Here is a 21,070-nt window from a genome sequence, read left to right on the forward strand (position 1 = left end):
TTTCCTTGAAAACAGCAGTTACCTAAATGCTCAAAGTCAGTTTTCACTGTGACAGGGGGTGTAAGTTTTGGGTCACTGCTGGTAAATTTTTTTTACTGAAGAAATTTTCATTTTCTTAATATTCTCTTGGCTACAAGTTTTGTAACATCCTGAATTCAAGAGAAAAACCAACTGATTGGACCTCCAGGAAGTGCCCTGATGATAATCAGCCTCGTGTGCAAGACAGAAAGGCTGATAGTCAGAAATTGCTCTTTAAACTAAGACAGACTGTCAGTCTTTAGGAATGGTGGGGAATGGCCTATTTATGTAATCAGATACTAAAGCTGGGAAGAAGCTGTCAGGCACATTCTTGTTGTGTAAGCAGCAGGCAAACTGTGCTTTATCTGACAGACAGTGTGTAAATCTGTCCATGCAAAAATCCAAATGTTTAGTTTGCTTCTAGTCACTGTAATAATCTGCTTATTTTCTTTTGCTAGAGCAATGACATCATTTAGCAGAATGCAGCACAGACAGGAGTCCTAGATAAGGCTCTGTTACTGTCAGTCATTCACTTCTTGATTGGCAAGGAGATAAATAGGAATTTACTAGACGTTTGCTTCCAGCTAAAAGAGCAGGCAAGACCCTGGGATAAGTATATGAAGGGCAAGCGTGTTTAGCACCCTCAGCCGTAAAGCTTGGAAGAATGTCTAAAAATAAGAGTCCTTCAAAATTCAATGTTAAAATTTGGTATTTTATTAGCAATAGCTGAGCAGTCTTCCTGAACAGAGAAGTACTCAGATTAATTGATAATGTAAGCTGTTGCCTTAGAATAGCAGAAAACCCCGTGCATATGTTCTGGGTATCTGTATTACTTTTCTCTGCCACCATGCTTCAGAATGAGATTCGTTTCTTTCGGAAATGTTAGGATACTGATAATGGGTTTTGCCTGATGATTTATCAGGCCAGACCTGACATGGAAAAATTTTCTGCTTTTTAGATCAGCTATGGTTGACTCTGTGGTATTTATATCATGGAAATTATCATTCAAGAGTGGTTTCAGAATTATTCTGTAGCCAATAATAATAGACAGTCCATGATCTAAACTTATCAAATACTTTTTTTTTGTTGCTGGCAGGGGCGTATTTTGTTATGGACATACTGAAAAGAAAATTTAGAAATAAAATTGCACTATAGTAGGAAAGACAGTCTAATATTTTTTAATGGCGTTTAATCTCTTAAATCTTCTGATTTCATTTAATTTTAAAGGGTAATAAAATATGATTGAAATCCATCTGAAATGTAGTTTAATAAAAGTAATTTGCTGTACTGAAAATCTACTGGTTTTGTCAATCTGAAGATTTAAGATGAAACCATGAAAAATGGAAATACTTATTCAGATTTTAGACTTCAGAGTTCTTGTAATATCTGTTGCAGGGTGTTTTTTTGTTGTTGATGTTGTAAGTAAGCAATACCGACTATTTAAAAATAATTAACTTCTCTAGAATTCTTTGGAAAGATCTTAAGAAAATTAATCTTCAGGTCATAAGGAGGTAAGACATAACAGGAGCATGACCGGTTAGGCAAACATACCTGGCAGAAGAATACATTTCTGTGCATAAAGTCAATTGTTCATGTTCCTATTGTTTCCAAAATGATAAAGACCGTAAATGAACAGCTGTTAAAAGCATAATGATTTGTGCAACAATGCTCTGATCCCCTTGTGTTTATATTTAGAAGGAGAATTGCAGTTTGAAATACTAAATTGTCTTAGGAATCACAACCTTGAATGATACTATCTTAATTCAAAATACATGCATAACTTGGCAATGTTACGCACCTCCTCCATTTCAAAATAGGAAAAGAACAACAATTAAGCACTTTCCATGTGCTAATTTTTCTTTAATTTCAAAGAGTTAACCTTCTGAGAAGAAGGCTTCTGCTGGCACATTAGTGATAAACATTACATTAAAATAGTGTTAAATACCATATAATACTCCCAAATAGACATTTTCCCCATTGAATCCTGGGATTCTTTCTACAGAAATCTCAGTATATTTTAATGAGATTGTACATCAATTTGTATATTGTAGTTTAGACATATTGGCTTTAATTATTTTTGAATGTGCCGTTTCTACAGTAGACAGAATATATATGATTTAAGACTCACCACAGCACTCTGAATATCACTTGGCGTTTTAGCAAAATGTGTGAAATTAAAAAGACCGTGAATTTTAGCTGGATTTTCATTATTTTCTCAGACATATAATATTCCTCTTTGCTCTCAGTTCTTCTGCTCCACATGTGCAACATTTTGCATGTTATATTAAAACAATTATATCAGTCTTATCTCTCGCTGTATTGCGGTTCCACTATTATCACAAATAATATTAAGTCAACCTAATTCAGCATTTCCTACCCACTGTGCACTATGGTATTTTGCCTAAATCACAAGGATATCAAATGAAAATTTTACAGAACCAAGTTTCAAACCGGTCTTGAAAGGTTGTCCGATACTTAAACTGGGCATTTTGTGTAAGTACTTTAAAATCTTTTAAGGTCATATCAGCTGAGATAGAATAAACAAACACATGAGAAGTAAATGACAGTTTGGAAACTGAGTTTTTAATAAACTAATAATTTGTTAACAGTATAAGCTTGATATACTTTATCATAGTCCTTTTGACAAGACTCATTTTGTTGTAGCTGCAGCATCATCACAGAGCCTGATCTAATACTTATAGAACTCAGTATAATCTCATTGACTTCAATACAAGTTGAATTGGACTAATAATGAAAAATCGCATTATAATAATATTAGGTTTAGAAAAAAAATAGTGCTTATAGCTGATTTGAGTCAAACTGAGTTTGTCTGATACTTTACTGATGTCAGTAAAATCATGCTGTAAGTTGGTATTGCTCTGCTGTGACAACTCTGGACTCTTATTCTGAGCGCCTATTAAAATCAAAATCCAGCAGTCATTCTCTCATAAGACTGTACAGATATTTTTGTCTAAATACAATACTTAAATATGTAACCTTAAAAAGAACAATTTGTAGTAAATTATCACCGCGGAGATGAAATAAAAGCCATATCACCCTTTTTTTCTGCTTTAATTTTTTATCGAATCTGTAATATGTTATTTTCAGCATATAGTCTTTTTTTTTCCTTTAGGGGATTTTATGGTTTTCTTTTTGAATTTTGTTATAAATGACACGTTTATTTTATTCAATATGATTTCATGTGAAAGTAAATTAAAAACAGCAAAGATTTCTTTAAAAACCCTACTAATTTAATGAAAACTTAGTTTAAAAAAAAAATCTAAGTTTTAATCTTGTGGCCTGTAAAATACTTTTTTAACTGAGTAGTTTGATTTAAAAGCAAAAAAAAATCACCCAAATAACACAGAAAAACATACAGGGGTTGTGCATCCCTCTCTATTTAAGATATTTTCTATTCTAGCTCTTAGGAAATATTCTCTCATTTCTCCTCGATATAAAGAACTAACCATATACATATACTAACCATGCATCCGTATTATTTGTTTTGATAGAAATATCTATATTTTTTAGAAAATACTTTTAAAGTGCAGTTGTCGTAATCAAACGCTTGTCTGTTTATCAGCATTGCAGCAAAGGTTTATACTATAAATGACTGTATTATAATTAGACCGTGCTGGGGAGGTTTGTGAACTTCTTGCATTGGTGGCTGAACTCAGGTTAAATTAACAAACTATCACAGGCATCAGATTTGAATAAATCTGATACTTGAAGAAGTCTGAAGCATGACAGCATATGTTTAATATAACTAATAAATAGCTGAACTACAGATACAGATTCTTCCCAGTCTGCATTTGGTTAAAATTAAGAGGAACCTTCTTTTCAGGCGAGCATAACAGTTGCTAACGCCTTACTCTCAGTCACGTTTCCAACAATCTCATGTCCATTGGGCCACTGTAGTTCTCCAGGCTCTGTTAATCTGTCTGCAATGACTTACCACTTCCCCAGGTAATCCTAAAAGACCTACAGTTACAGCGGGTCAGCCAAACGTGCCTGGATTTGGAGGACGCTTTGGTACCCAAAGCCCACAGTGGACTTAGCCACCGTGCTCCTTCATTTCCTGTAATATTTCATGAAACCCTGACTTGAACAAGCACAATACTTTTTGTCTGGTATGTGCTAAGATCTTCCTTTTTTCCCACCCTTCTGTCCTACTGAGATGTATCTGTCTGATGCTGGATGAGTTCTGAGGTTTGTGGAAGCAAGCGTTAATTCTCACTCTTTTCCTTTGTAAAACCTAAGCTCTGCCCTGATTTTCAGCTTCATAAAATGATTGTGTTCTCATCATCTCCGATTACATAAAAACAGCTGTATCTCAGTATGTGAAGTCTTTATAGGAATTTTCAAAGGCTGTTTCAGCTGTAAATGTAAACTGAAAACACACACAAAAAAAACAAACCCAAAAATCCCTCCTCTTTCTTCTTGATGATGTTGCTGAGTGTAGTGTGTTTGACACCAGACATTTTTAGAAATGTATGGCATGGTGTAGTTTCTCTGATACCACACCACTTTGCTGTTTTACAAGCTACAGCATGTCACAGATTAAAGCTTTGTAGGATGCAACAAAGCTCGCAATAAATAAACCTCTCTGATGTCACTGTGACCTAAATTAAACTCATTGTGTTTCCCATGTTTTGTTAGCAAAAGAGTAGTTTTCATCACTTGTGAAGACCTCTAGAGTTTTAAAAAGCATCTTTTTAATAAAGATTTTAAGCAAGTTGGAAATTTAATTTGTGGATCAGAGTGAGAGTCTGTATCTGCTGATTTCTAGCCATTATGTGCTGGGGTTGTTTTGGATAGAAGGACAGAATGCCAAGGATGGAAGACATTAGCATGAAAGAAAAATAAGAAATGTGATAACTGCCAAAGCAGCTGATTGCAAATGTGCAAAGACATGCTGATCTTCTCCAGCACTTGATGAATATAGAGATGAGTTTTATTTGTGTTTTAAAATTATATATGCTTTACTATAGGGGTAGTTAGAAGCCTGAAAAAAATAAAATTATTTTGTGTACTCGGGTCTAGTAGGGTTTTGGTTGGAGTGTTTGGGGTGGGTTTTTTTTTTCAAATATTTTATTTGGTTAGAGTGCAATCTAATTTGACTCTTAGACCTAGCTAGATGTCCATTCTGAAAAAAAACCCTCTTAACTTCATATACAGAAAGACTCACTCTAAACAGTCGGCTCCTGCAAATATGTGTTAGAATAACGGGTCAGATATTACACGAGTGGGTGTCCTGTCTAAGAGAGGATGATAAGATTTAGCTTGAAATTAATACATAGCATTGCTTTTCGAGCATCCACTAGCCTGTGAGTTGATTGGATTGGCTATTTGGATTAATTTATTCTAATGACACAGGTCACCGTCAGTGTTGCTCTTCTGCTTTAAGCTACTAGAGTTATGATGGAGAGCTGCCAGATTTCCAAAGTAAATTAAAAGAAAAGAAAATAGGTTTAGGGCAGACCAAGCCTATCTTACACAAAAACATTATCACATGCACTATAAGTCACAACTGTGAAGTGTATGATGGAGAACAATTGATAAAGGTAATGGAACTGCAAAAAATTGCACATTTTATAGCACTGTTCTATTAGATTGAGTTAATTCAGGGTTCTAGCGCTATGTTGTAGAGTCCTCTAGGTAAAGAAAAAAAGTGTTCAAATGCAACTGCAAGTTTTATTGGTATAAGCTTTTGAATCGCTATTATTATATACAGATGTTCAATTTTTTCTACATTATATATTTGTCCTAGTAAAAACTCATAGACTAGCGTTAATGAAACATACATGTATGTGCATTAAACAGTAGGCTGTGACACTATTTGAAGTGATTCTATGTTATAAAAAGCTCTGCAGCAAGATTAATGTTACCAAATTGACAGAATATTATAACACTGTGGAAGATGATAAATTTAAAACTTTCCATTACACCTTAATGAATACAATGGGAATCGTGAGGCTGTGTCTGGTAGTTGCATCATGTCTTTCAGCTGGCTTGTAAGGCTATTTCCCCTATGTAAAGTAACCTTTAGTACTGCTTTGTTTATACTTGATCATGTTTTAAAATGTTTTTAATTTGGAAGATACAAATATAAAGTGTGCTTCTATTCTGAAATGCAATGATGTAAAAATAGTGACTGCCTCCTCAACAGAACAACTATTTTCAGTTGCTTGGGAAAGCAACGAGACTAAATTATGACTACATTTCACCTCAAAATGTACCGCAGAGTCAGAAGAGAGACTGCAGAGTAAGATGTGTGCTCTTCTAGCTTGTATATCGCCATCGAAATTGTTAAACAACCTGTAGCTACAGGCCCACTTCTGCAAACACTTTGTGTAGTAATGTTTGAATTAATAAGTGTCTGGATTCAATGCTGAAAATACTATCAAATTTTTAAAGCCCCTTCTTTGCCCATCCTCCACTTCATTTTGAATTTTTCAATTCCTGAAAATGCAACTTTCTGTCAGATTTCAGGGCCCAAGTTTCCAGTGCAGAAATTGTGAAATTGGAAAACTTCAATTGTACTCAGTTTCTATATAACCATACCTGGAAAATATATTGGTTCATGAAAAGGAAAGAACACATACACTTCATATGTGCTAATTATATGCATACAGTCTATTTTTGAGTGGAATTTAATTTTTCTTCCACTTTAAGACACCCTTATTAGTTTACTATAAATTTGTCAATATTAACATTACAGCTTAAGAGTAAAGATAGGAGACTGTGTTTGTGTGTAGAAGATTTTAAGTAGCACAAGGAAGATGGCAGAAAAGGGCGCGGAGATGGAGGACTTTGAGAAAACGATGGCAAGACATAGGATCAGAAAAAGATAAGTGAAGGGAGAAAAGTCACATAATATAGGGACAGAAGAGCTGGTGAATGTAGTATATGCTTTCAGCTAGAAATGTGTGTTTAACATGGCATAAATTTCTTGTGATACTATCAGATTTTGTTGAGATGTAATGAGGTCCCCAGTTCCTCCATTGGTTCATGTAAAGGACAGATGTATGAATGGTGGTAGAAATTTCTGCTGGCCCCATTGATAGATCATGTGAAAGTGTATTTTTCAAAAATTTGAATTAGTTTATTTTGTCATTATTGCTTGTTATATACAGAAATTTGGGATTTAACAATTAAACCCGAGCTGAGGTATATGAGTTACACTCCGAAACATTAAAAAAAATGGATCAGAGAACTTTGTGTTCGAAGTATTCTGAAGGGCTAAGTCGTGTCCACCAAATGATGCTTGTAGAGCAGGACAATCCTGCTGTTGAACGGACAAGGAACCCTGGGAATAAAAATCCATTCCTTGTTAAACTCTGAGTGGATACATTTGTTTACATTCCCTGTAAACCACAGTTGCTGCTGCTGCCAAGAACCAGCCTATGAGAACTGGTGATACTGCAGCATCTTCTTGGAGGAAAATTAAAAGGCTTTAACTAAACACAGGTGGGTGCAAACCACCAGGTGATAGACAGCAGGATACTGTTGATATCATGTGCATAAAACTATTCAACGTACATTTGGAAAACAGAAACATGCTGTCGTAAACTTTGATCACTGATTCCTGCATGAAATTCTGTTGCAAATATTGGAAATGAGCAACAGAAACTTGTTAAAGTACCCTGAGTCTAAAACCACTGAGAAACAAAAAATGCCTGATGAATTTAACGATTGTTTATTTACAAAAGTACATAAATTGAAGCCTCTAAGCAGCTCTACTGTCTGTGAAACTGAGACAGACAGAAACCACTATCATCACTGAAGCATCCTGTGGTCACTTTCTATCCTTCTTCATTTAAGAAGATGAATAAAAAAAAAGAAAAGGAAAAAAAAAGAAAGAATACAAAGGTAGCTTAGGTAATGTCATAAACCCTATTTGGACTGCTACCAAAGGCGCACACAGGGGTTAGTTAGAGATGGAGTTGCAGCTTTAATTCTGATTTTTCTGGCTTTTGTCACTTCAAAGACAGACTCTCAGTGTTATTTTAACATTTTTATTGTGTGTGAATAATAGAGTACACACTGAGGTTCAATAGGTGCAATACTGTTAAATGTACGTCTTGGTGGATTTAAAAATGAGGGATTTATTTTGTCATTCATAAAGTTGTAATACAGTCTGGAGAAACTATTTGTTAAAAGATAGCATCTACTTAACCTGCTTATTTATTTCTTGTAGTAGAAGGTTAGATCCACAATAAATACACGAGGAAATAAGTAGATAGGGGAATTTATCTTAGAAATAAGATCCCTGTCACGCTTTTGAAATGTGAAATGCATGAAGACCTGTCAGGGAGATATACGGACATGATATTTTTTTACTGTGCATTTGGAAGTATTTAGCTATATTTGTCATTCGCTAGTGCCACTAAGCAGTGATCAAGTGATATAGTAATTTGAAAGTCTGTTTTCAGTTCAGCATATATATATATTTTTTTGCCTTTGGGATATAGCAGAACTGTACACAAGTCTTCTTTATCTTTCACTCTCTATTTGTGAAAATAGGGTTTTTTGGGGAAAAAAATAGTATTTGTTTGAACAGGTTGCTTAATGAAGATAATTAATTTTTAATTGTATCCTTTAAAGAAATCTTCAGTTAGTTGTATTTTACATACATGAAAATTGTTATATTTGTACAGCAGTTTGGAAAAATAAACCCTACTGGGTGCAAATTATGGTATTAATATATTAAAACATTTAGCTTTCTCCTAGATTATAGACAGCGGCATACCCCAGGTTCATGATTTTACTTGTACTTGCCAGCAAGATAAGGCTGGCAGAAAGGATGGACCTTACAATGTAAGCAGGGAAAAAACAGTCTAGACCTGTGAAAATCACTGCATTTCTTGGACTAGCACAATTGCTGTTGAAAATGGTACATTTATCACCACATCAGGCAACCCCTTCTTACAAAAACATCACTGAATATTCTGAAATTTGTCACTAAATATTTTTAAATGTGTAAAGCTTATTTCTAGTTGTACGGAGGCCAAATGACCTGTTCTTTATGGTATAGGTAGGTAAAAGAGGTGAAATCTATACTCTCCATATAAACTTGACCTGGTGACATCCTGGTCATCCCTCTCTGTCATCACCTCTTGACCTGCCCCACATCCAGGTCTCCTCTGCAGAACCCAGGCTCTTCTTGCAGCATCCCTGCCTCTATGAATTTTTCCCAGATAAGAAAGAGAATTTTTACAGTGTAATGCCGAACACTTCAATAATAGCAGCAATGTCGTAACATGTATTTCACTGGGCTTTTTTGCTGCTCTTGTTGAATTAACAGGGCTATAGCAATAACCCCGTAGTGTGGTTCCATACCTACTAAATAAGTGAACTCATGTGCATGATAAGGTTGATCTGGTTACTCTGTTATTAAAGTTTAACTGGTGCTTTACATTGTACCTCTTGAGATATCTGTGTATACACAGTCAGACATACTTAATACCTTTTAGGGAATTCCTCTCGTTCTGTATTTCTAAGTTTTTATAAATTTTTATATATGTATTTCTTTTTCTTAGCAGGGGAAACTAATTTTAGTGCTGCAAAACGTGAAGAAACATGAAGAGACAATAATAAAAGGATATTTGTGGCTTAGATATCTCTTTTTTTTTTTTTTCTTAATTTGCCAGCATAAAAATTCACATTATATTTGAGATAGTGAGGCGTAACGTGAAGGTGCAGCCCGATGTTGACAGAGCAAAATGAGAAAGGGGGACAAAGCCTTTTCAGCTGCAATATTGTAGCTGTAAAACACAAACATCTGAACTGTGGTGGCTGCTTTAACAGAAATCACAGCATGAAAACCTAGACGGGAAACAAGGTTTCTTTAGATTTAGGCTGGCTTTGCCTGCTGTTCCGAAGTTATCTCGCGGGGCGAAGAAGTGCGGTGGCTCCGCTCCGCAGAACGAATTGCCTTTTCTTCCCTTCCTCGCCACGACTGGGATCTTTTATGTTTCCTGTGGTAACGCTGGGGAGGTGAACGCATTCTCAGAAAACACTTAACTTCAATTTCTGCAGCCCCTTTTAAAAACTGCGTTTTCGTTTGGAAGCAATTTTTGTTTATTATCGCAGCGGCGTTATTACAAGTAGTATTTCAAGGCGGGGAGGCGGCGGCGGCAGCGCGGCACCGAGCAGCGCGATTGTCTGAGTAGTTTAGTATGGATAGCTTTTCATTTAGCCTTTGCTCTGACAGCCCGTGCCCTGGATAAGTGGTGTGGGCTTGCACAGGTGAAATCTATTCTCACATTTGCCTCAGGGGTGACTGGACTGTAACAGAATTTTTCAAACCCGTTGGGCCCAACCGCAAAGCGCAGAATAAATGGCTGAAGTGCCAGGCCTCGACAGAAAAATCAATGCCTGGTTATACAGACATGACAGACCCGGCCTGCAATTCTCTTCACGAAAGTCTCTGCATTCACCGCGCTTCGGGTTGCAAGCGCGCGGCTCCGTTCGCCTCGTGCACGCGCCGGCTTTTAATTCCTCCTCTCTCGCCTTCCCAGGAAGTTTACGTGTCACCTGTGCGACAGGAGCTTCACGGAGAAGTGGGCGCTCAACAACCACATGAAGCTGCACACGGGAGAGAAGCCGTTCAAGTGCACCTGGCCCACCTGCCATTATTCTTTCCTCACGGCCTCTGCCATGAAGGACCATTTTCGGACTCACACAGGTTTGAAACGCGTTTCTCCCTCGCACCGTGGCAGCAGGCGGAGGCCCGGCTGGCAAAGGCAGAAAGGGAGCGAGCTCCTGTGCCGATGAAGTTAAAACTATTTCAGTTTTGGAGGGTGCCTGCCTTTGCCTCCAGTTATTGCCCCGCAACAGCTGGGAGCGCGAGGAGAGCACGCCAGGGCCTGAAATCAGGGCTTTGACACCTGCATTTGGTCTAATTTTGGTTCTGGGACAATCGTTCAAACGCACCTCACTCCTTAAATAAAATCCATGTAAAAGTACACACCCTCTTAGCAGCATCTGCAATAATCCTTCACTTAGCCACTAAACGATGGATAGAGCCGCTGGCGACTAAAACCAATCAGGTTTTATGTAAAGAAGCTCGGTTAACGGAGTACAGGTGCAAAGGAAACAGCAGAAGTAATAAGCTCTTCAGCACTTGTTATTTTTAATAGGAATCTTTTTCTCTCCTTGCAGCCTTTGTGTGTGTGTGTGGCACTGGATGCTCAAGTAAAATACCCTCTGAAATACAGGCTTGATTTTCTTCAGAGAACCATAATTATTTAAAAAAAAAATCAGAATTGGTGATGTATTTCAGATGGGTCAAGTGAGCATTTTTGTAAAATATGTGCTTAAATTTAATTGATTTAAGTTATACAGAACCTTTAGCAAGGGAACAGGCATTGTTAATTCTAGGTTTGAAGTTAAATAAAATTTAAGCTGTGACAAGTGCAGTGTCTAGAAAATAAGTGCCTGTGAAATATGCCGAAGTCCTTAAAAATACCATTCAGTGCTAATAACAGTAAATATCATTTTTTCATACAACCAATATGTAACATTGGTTTCAGAAGAAATAAATGTATGGAATGCAGATTTTGAAATTCTATTAGGCTTCATGTAATTATAGTACATAAAGAAAAGCGGTATAAGGTTGACATTACATTATCTGAGCTCTTCTAGGAACTTAGTCGTGTGTGTGGTTGAGAAAGTGAAAAAGAGAATTGGAAAAATCATGCTGCACTTAAAGCCTGGCCTTTTTCTCACGGAGATCAAAAGCAGTGTTTTCTCTGGAAACAAAAATACTTGTTTATTATTCCGGAACAGTTTCTTTCCCATTTTCTAAAAAAACTCTGCTATAGCTTGAAACTGTAGGTTAAAAGTTCCTCTGAAGCTGTTTGTAGGAAGCCCAGGCCTCCTTAGCTTCTTTGACAAGGGTGTTGACGATTTAAGGTCTCCAGCCTGCCCTGAGAGATCACTTATATCGAACAGCAGATGAAAAGCCAGTGCAGATGTAATTTATCGTCGGCGTTTCCTTCTAAAGAATAATTGTGGAGACTTGGCTAGATCAATAATATGGATTTTTGTTGTTAGGTCTTGTAGTCTGCACCATAATGAGAGATAGGGGACAGTGGCTGTTTTCTAATAGAAAATAAAGGATTGGTTTCCGTGTCTTTCTACATTTGAATGCAAAATGGCACACTTGAAACTAATTCAAGTTGTTAAGAAAAGGACCATTTTCTATTGCATTTCTGCTATCATATAAACATGGCAAGTTAGATCAGCCCCCTGTACAGCCAGTGAAATATTGCCTTTACATTTTCCTAAAAGTTAAAAAGTCACAAATTCTGAAGTTGGAATGATAAAATTGTTAAGCATATCCAGAGGAATGTAAAATACATCTATTTATCAATACATGCTCATAACATCAAATGAAATATTACGTCTAGATATGAGGGATTCAACCCACATCAAGCTCCAGGGCTAAAAAATACTGTGCAGTTGAACTTAAACTCACAGGTGATGAAGTTATCTCTGTGTGTTTGTGTCGATATGTGTATTTGTGAGTATACCGCAATAAGTACACCAATAAGGTAATTAATTCATTAGTGTGCTTGAAAATTAATGTTGCAGAAAATCCAATGCATCACCACCTTTCCTGAACTCGAAAAGCAAGGGCCAAATCTCCTCCAGTCTCATGTGTTCGGATCCAAAGCGTCACTGACTCCCCCAAGAGCCCTGCCTGCACGAGAGCTCCCAGTTCTGAGCTAGAGGAGTGTGGAGTATTTAACTGGCAAATCATTTTATAGGGTGGATCAATTTCTGTATTTTAAAGCTGTTGGTTGGTTTTGAATCATTTCTCTGTGGCTGAAAAAGCTGTTCCAAAGGCCTAAATATAAACTACCCTGTAAATCCGTAAGCTTGCGAAGATGCTATGGTTACTCTGTGTCCTCATTAGTGTCTGAAGCTGCAGGCCATACTGAAGTCTGCTCCTAGATGTTAAACACAACATGAGCTAATTTATGACAATATATAGATGATGAGCAATTTCTTGGTAGGCATGGAACAGCATTTAACTTTAAAGTGTGAATTTTATGCTGGGGTGTTAGGCACTGCAGCTAGTTAGAAAGATTTATACTTAAAATTGATTAATTAATTAATTAAATTAATATTTAATCATAATTAAGTATTATGTGCGGTCCTTCCATTCCTCTGTTCCTTTTCTTTAATATTTTGATGTAGTGCTACATGCTGAAGATTCTGATAAAAGTAAGACCCACAAAACTCGAAAGAGGTTATGCAGAAATCTCTGTGTAGCAATCATGTATAACCTCCTCACCAATATTACTGACAAATGTTTTGCAATAAAATTCAGACTACGTTACATCATTTAGCATGTATGCATTCTTCATGTGATAGTTAGGATAGGGTTCTATTCTGCTCGTTCGTTCTTTCTTTCTTTCTTTCTTTCTTTCTTTCTTTCTTTCTTTTCTTTTCTCTTTCTTTCTCTCTTTCTCTCTCTCTTTCTTTCTTTCCTTCTTTCTTTCCTTCTTTCCTTCTTTCTTTCTTTCTTTCTTTCTTTCTTTCTTTCTTTCTTTCTTTCTTTCTTTCTTTCTTTCTTTCTTTCTTTCTTTCTTTCTTTCTTTCTTTCTTTCTTTCTTTCTTTCTTTCTTTCTTTCTTTCTTTCTTTCTTTCTTTCTTTCTTTCTCTCTCTCTCTCTCTCTCTTTCTCTCTCTCTTTCTCTCTTTCTCTCTCCCCCTTTCTCTCCCCCTTTCTCTCCCCCTTTCTTTCCCCCTTTCTTTCCCCCTTTCTTTCCCCCTTTCTTTCCTCCTTTCTTTCAGTTGTAATCACAGGTGGCTGGAACTGACTCCTGAGGAAGAACTGACGTTATTTCACACCTTAAATGCTGTCTTGGGATGCTGTCATCAATTGACCAAATTTTCAAAAGAGGCTAAAATCTCATAAAATTTCAGTTGGCTTTTCATGACCAGATTTGGGTGCCGAAAATTAGATGTTCTGAAATGAAGATTAGTATGTGCCAACAGCATTTCATAGCCTAGCTACCTGGTGGAGGTTAATAAGCATTTTTATGATCCTATTTTAGTGCCAGGGTTCAGGCTTCCTTGGAAACTCTGAAGGAATTACTTTCCTCCTTGTAGCACAGGGCGCAGGGACTCCTGCAACGGGGTGACTGGGGTGAGGAGCTGGGGTTCTCGTGGGGCCCCTGTTGAGGTGGTGATGGGAGAGGGCAGCTGATCTCTGTGCTGCTCTCCAGGGAGCTCCTACTCACAAAATGGTCATTTGCTCATATTAATGGCATCCAAAGTTAACTGAGGCACCGTGCTTTTCCAGAATGTCCATGTATTAGTGTGCCTGGTTATGTGGGAATAAACAACGGGGAGATATTCATTCCTCTGTCTTCACAGAAGACTTCCTAATTTGACACCCTACCTTTTAACCCAGCCATCTTTTGTAGAAACTAAATTTTATTCGCTATGGCGAAGAATTCGAAGGAGACTGTTAGTTTCAATGAATTTGGGATTGCTAGCCCCTTCTCTGCTATGTTACTCTGAAAGGAGAGAATTTGGCTCCAAATAACTACTGCCATCCTTCCTTTCTTTTTTTTTAAAGAAAAAAAAAGTTTTCGTTTTATCTGAGGTTACTGAGTCTGTATCTGAGGTTAGTATTATGAATTCATAATGACCTTCTGTGTGGCCTTCGTGGGCTGAGACTGCTGTGCGTGTTAGTACATACTGAGTAAAAATATTGCTGTGAAATTATAAACTGTATTCATAGTCAACAAGGCAAAATCCTTCCTTCTATTAAAAAAAAAAACCAAACCAAAAAAAATCAAACATACTAAGAAGAGAGCATTTACACACTTTTAACGAGTACTGAGCTTGCCAAAATCTCTTAAATTGGTCCAGAGGTTTGGAATGAAGTATTATCATTTGAAGATGAACAATACGAAGTCTGCAATTTCAGTAGCAATCCCCAGACTTGTTTTCTTTATGCCATGAAAACTTTACAAACGTAAACAGTGCTGAATTGCCAGTGGTACTGAATAATGTGGCTTTTATTGTTGCCTGGGCTCTTCTGTATATTCAAGAAAATAATTTAATACTTATTAATAAATAGAGGGTAAGTAAAGATGACTGTGATCTAGTCTGTTGAAAATTTCTCAGTACCCTTAATTTGTTAGTAAATTCAATATATTTTATTCAAACAGAATCATATAAACAGTATATTAACTTTTTTTCCAGGCAATCTTTACTCAGCACAGAAAGGCCAGATGTATGGGAATTGTAAAAAATCAGGATATGCATAAAAACTGTTCAAGTGCATAAAGCAGCCCCATCTGGAAGACATCTAACAGAAATGAAGTTGTACAAAACCATTCCATTGATAATAAAGCTAATTTTTATGGGTCTGACAAGTATGTAATTATGTTCAGTGGTGCTTTTCAGATTTTATCACAGTCAATAAACCGCAGTGGTAATTTCATTCCCATTTGACATATTTACATGGAAACATTTGATTGGAGGAATTAGTAACCCTGAAAGCCTTGATAGATATGTTTTAATGATCTGTGACCTCCGCAGTCCCTCATCTGTTTATTGTTGCAACAGGCGAGAAGTCGTTCCTCTGTGACCTTTGTGGCTTTGCCGGCGGGACACGTCATGCCCTCACCAAGCATCGGCGGCAGCACACAGGTCAGTAAAACTGTCTTTACTCTTTGCTCTGTTTTCTCCAGCAAGGGAGTTCCTCGACGCCGGGGAGTAACGCAAGTCAAATAGCACGTTACAGCACAAATAATACGTCGTCTCCTTGTTTACTTTGCTTTTTCCCAGTTTTTGTAAAATCAGTGTGCCCAAGGTCTGCATCAAATCTGTTAGCTGGGAGTTTGAATAATTGCTTGAAGGGGAATGGGGGGTATTTTTAGTGTTTTTTCTAAAGGAAGTAGAATTCTAAAGACTGGCTTTCTTCTTTAAATGAATGCTAAGTCTACAAATTTTTTTTTTTCCAAGGCCCAAATAGATTACCTACTGTGAAGGTTTTGCAAGAGTCTGCTAGAATGTCCCTGGGTGAAAATTAGAGGCTACATCTAGATTAATCCATTATTTTGGACTGAGACATAGTTGAAAGCTAGTGTTGTTTCAGTTGCCCTTTTGTAATTTTAAGATAGTTTGTAATTAATAGGTGCAACTTTAAGAGTTACCACATGGCTGGCATGTAAAGCAGGATTTCTCTCCCAGAATTAGTAAAGCTTTCCTACTACTTGGTTATAAAAAATTTAATATCAGATAAAATTAAATCGGTTCTTAGTTTCAGAAGACCAGAAAAAGTGTATTAAACATTTATTAATACATTTTACCTTAATTGTGCTTTTTAATAGTTCCTTGTAAGTGTTTGATTATTTGAATAGATTTTGTTCAAACAGATGCAGAAGTCTTGCTGCTTAAGCCACTGTAGTTTTTGTTTTACTGTCATGAGGATAATGTAATATCATCAGGAATTGCTGTGTGAGTTAAGTGACCATTGTCTAACATACAGGGGGAAGAAATGACTAACAAATGAAAAGCTGTAGTTGTTGCATCATGAATTTTCCGTAGATTTTGTAAAGGAATCTCAGTGGGAGATTTTATTATGTCCCTGAATAAACTAATCTTGATTCAGAACATACACCATCTAAGTGCATAATTTCCTGGAGAGCAGCTACTCTCTTTCTTGAGAACCTGAAGCCATTCTTTCCATCCTGTTTTCAGTTTATTAAAGCAACCGTATTTAGAGGAGAGTCTGATGCTTTCAATAAGGTGTAATATTCAGTCCTGGTCAGGCAGTATCTCGAAATGGATGAGCTCTTGAAAAAAAACCCCAAACCTAGGCAGGGCCAGATTTTGCCTGCAAGCCTAACTAGGAACATACATTTTTGTGAGAGTATCGCCACTGTCAGTTCCCATTCACTGCAGGAAGTTTGTATTTTTGAAATGTCCAAGAAAAATAGGAATGGTTGGACTCAATGGTCCGGTGGGTCTTTTCCAACCTGGTGATTCTATGATTCTAAAAAGCATTTAGTAAAAATAATAGGTTCTCTCAGTGTTAAACTCTGAATGATAACAGCAGCAATTGCAGCTACTGCAGTGGAAGTTGTATGCTTCAGTTGCACCCAGCGGTTTCCATTTTTCTGGAGCTTGGAAGAATTTTCACATGTTGGCTGAAGTTTACCAAATGTAGGCTAAGAATGGAATTTATTTTTTTTCTTTAGCAGGAGTATATCGTTGTTATCAACAGGATGGGAACTCCCCTGTGTTTTTTATTGGCCTGCCATGTGGCACACTGGGATCGTGCATAAGACTAGGACTCATAGTCAATGCAGACACACAAATGGTAAACAATCATTTTAGAAAGGAAAAATGGAAGAAATGCATATCCTTGTCTTCACCCTTCTTGTCTTTACCTATTATGTGAGTGCAGGTCTGGTTTCTCTAAATGTAAGCCCTGGTGATCAATTGTATATTTATGTTTTTTGTCTCACTGGGCCACAAGCTAATAGTAAAAATATTTTATTTCCTGGATTATGTACAAAATTAGGCTGAAAATATGGTATGTTCCTGGTGAAAAAAATGTCCAGGTTTTTGATGGCATTTTGCCCTTCTTTTGCCAGAGTGGTAGGGGCTTTTGTGTTATGATCACAAGGATTCACAGGATATAGATCATGAAGCTTGCATCTAGCAGGCATAACTTTATATTTTATGTCAGGACAGGAGGCTCGTTATTACTTTGCTATTAACTTTATACTATACAGGACAGTATCTCAGAGGCAGAGGGATCTATCTTTTTGGCATTTATCTGCCTCTGTGGCACAAACAATCAGAGATGATTCTTTAGCAGAAAAATTATCTGTAGCTTCTATTTGTTTCAAGGAGAATGACACAATCCACCTTTTCCTGCATTGTTGCACTTACACAGGTTCCCTTGTATTTTAATCCAGTGCACAACTTTATCTCAGCCCTTAGTTTCATGCGGTCCCTTTGTACTTGTATTTTTTCCTCTGTCCCCAGTTGGCACAATTTTCCCAGAGCAGAATGCCAAAGCAAATTACAATCAGGCTTGGAAGGGATAGGTATCAAAAATAGTCTAAATGGCTTAAATAATTCCTGGCTGTAATACAAGCTGTCTAAGGAGCTGACACAGAACATCTTCCAATCCAAGATTTACTTCTATCACCTGTCAGAGGCCCTTGATTCAAGGGCAAATGAGCAAATCCTCACATGTAGTTGAGGAGTCTTAACCGGCTTAACAAGCCTCCTCTTGTCCCCAGCTTCAAGGCCTGAGGTGTCCTGACACCCCAGAGGAATGTTCAGCTGCTGATAGATATTTGACACAAGAGAGGACTTGCTGTAGGACCAGCCACTCAGAGTTTTGATGCTTTTGATTCTGGTATTTATTACTCTGCTCCTCTCTTTTTAGGTGCGAGTATTTCTATGTACCTGAAGAAATACCTTTACCTTGTGAAAGCTGCATATACTTTGGAAATATTACAGGGATCATGAAGTATAACTTGGTGTGAAGGAGACTGGCAAAATCTGGGCCTTGGACGCTCATAGAACAAACTGTAGGAACCCGTTTGGTGAAAAGGATCTTAGCCCTGAAAGAGATGGGTTTTTTAAGTACAGGGATGTTAAACTGAAAGAGAAAGCCATTAGTTTTAAGTCTTGAAAAATGTTTATGCTTAATTTATATATATGATGCATCTCTATACAAATAAGGGCTTTCTCAACTATGAATTAGAACTGTGAAGCAGGGAAAAAAAAAATGACCTATCAAAAGATCTCTTGTGTTTCACCAGTTTACGTTTTTTATTCTGTCTTAAAAAATGTTCTATGTCCTTAGTGACCAACCTGGTCCTGTGAGAAGCGTGCGCTTTGGACACAGAATAAGCTAAGTCTTCAGCTGATTTTGTCCTGGCAAAATGTTCAGATATTATTTTGTGATTTGAGTCCATCTCCGTCCAGGCCTATTCTGCAAGAATCAATCTATGAAATTCTCCAAGTCTTTCACTGGCTATGCAAATATCACTGACCTGACCTTCTATTTTGTGAATTAAAGCAATGGCAAATGTGAGTGGTCCAGAATTTTATCACACTATAAAGAATACTTACATCTCTGTCTCTGTCAAATGCTTTAAAATAGGTACTTGCGGCTGACTAGGCTGTGAGCAGAAGCTATCTCAAGAATCTTACACCACTTGTAATATCATCTGGTGCTATGTGGTAAATAAGGGACGGCTTGCAGTGCTGCAAGAATGCATATGCTGTAGTTCTGGAGCATCAACATGAATGGAAGGAAATAATTTCATGTTTTGAGTCATCCTGAAACAGTTTTTTCTATTCATATTTTGTCCTAGTAAAAAAATCTGCCTGAAGATAGGAAAATAAATAATGTTGCAAATTTCAGTGCTGGCTGAATTGAGAATTTAGTTGAATTCCACAAAGAATGTAGGCAATGATCTGAGTTTTATAATAAAAAAAGAGCTACCAACCTCTAAATCACCCACCAAGACCATGCACACTCACACCAAAGAAATATATCACATAATTTAAATATTTTGTTTTAATCTTGATCAACTAGGAAGAGATTGCATAAGAGAGAAAAAACCAAACAAAGGTAATTATCACTGGCTTGAAAGGAAAACGTAAAACCACTTTTAATTCTTAATTTTAAAATTGTCTTTTTTATGGTTTTGGTATTATTGTTCTGTTCCCCTCCTTTGTTTATCTGACTTTTGGTATCGCTCTTCCCTTCTTCTGCATGTTTACTAGGAAACTTCCATTTCATGCTGTAGTGGCTGGCTCAGTCCAACAAAGCTGATCAGTCACAGCCAGTGTTCTTGTGTGTTAAATTCCTTTTTTAATATTAGCTCAAAAAGACCATCCTCAAGTTCTACACAAAGACAGTCAACATTAGCTTCTTGTGTGTTGGTTGTGGTAGAGTCTTTGTGGGGGTAGTAGAAACACATTACAGTCGTAGAGCCTTAGATTGTAAGTGGTCTTACTGTGCCCAGCCATTCTTCGACAGCCACCCTGAACTGCTTAAGAGGATTGTGTCTTTGTTCAAATCTTTTCATGAATTTTTGAAGATGGTAGCTTATATTGTACAGATCACTGTTTGTATGATTGCTTCTGCTCACTCATTTCAGTCTTGTGCTTCTCAAGACGTTTATAGGTCAATGTAATAAAGAAAGAAAATTTAATAATATATGTGTTTTTATCCAGATGAGTGACTCACTTTGTGTTTCTATTTCTCACGTGAACTGCTCTTTGACTTTAATGTGTAGCTACATTACTCGGCATTGAATTTAATGTATAATGTAGCCTCTTCCCTTCAACGTCTCACCACAGCTTAAAAAAATTATTATGTTGAAAACCACATAAAATGTAGCACAGTAAGACTTACTGCTCTTTTCAGCAAGAGGAGAGGTGAAATTTGAAGAGGATCTGATTTGTTTTTCCTTTTCTGTTTATGTCAATATTTGCAGCAGAGCATGGAGCTTGATTATAGCAAACATTTGGCCAGTAACGACACTAAAAACCTGGGTATCTTAAAACTTTCTCTACCTGAGGAAAGTGCCTACTGGAAGAGTTTTCCTCCCATTTTTGAGTGCACAAATGTCCATCATTTTTGTTATGGTAGCAACTGTATGGCATCCACAGGGTTTCTCATAAGAAAGCAGGGGATCAAGGATATACTTATTTTTATATGTCTTATATGCAAAAAATTTGACCAGACTAAAAGCAAACAGAAATTACTTTAATATAGTTCAGGCTTCGTTAGCAAGCTTGTAAGTGCCTCCCCAGGGAATAGCCTTAACAAACACTGGAAATAGCTGGAAATAAGAGGAAAAAATCCTATAACATGCAAGCAGATGGCTGCATTTTGTAGTCTGCTCATTCCTTAGGTCAAATGAAACTTGCAGAATTCTTTCTGTGCTGCTCAACACATCATATGAAAGACAGATAGCACTAAAAGCAGTAGTTGAGACAACTGGGGTGAGATTTCTTCCATCTTACTAAGATTCTGATTG

The 21,070-nt window shown here is 37.0% G+C and overlaps 1 protein-coding gene across 2 annotated transcripts in view; it reads left to right on the forward strand.

Moving 5' to 3' along the window:
• Positions 1 to 21,070, forward strand: part of ZNF407 (zinc finger protein 407) — a 341,301-nt gene that overhangs the window by 189,572 nt on the left and 130,659 nt on the right. For both annotated transcript variants that reach the window (XM_069853279.1, XM_069853278.1), the window contains exons 5-6: positions 10,542 to 10,708; positions 15,615 to 15,698. In XM_069853279.1, coding sequence (XP_069709380.1) covers positions 10,542 to 10,708; positions 15,615 to 15,698 — 251 coding nt within the window. The remainder of the gene's footprint in view (positions 1 to 10,541; positions 10,709 to 15,614; positions 15,699 to 21,070) is intronic.

This window comes from Phaenicophaeus curvirostris, chromosome 3 (assembly GCF_032191515.1).
Source record: "Phaenicophaeus curvirostris isolate KB17595 chromosome 3, BPBGC_Pcur_1.0, whole genome shotgun sequence".
NCBI lineage: Eukaryota > Metazoa > Chordata > Aves > Cuculiformes > Cuculidae > Phaenicophaeus > Phaenicophaeus curvirostris.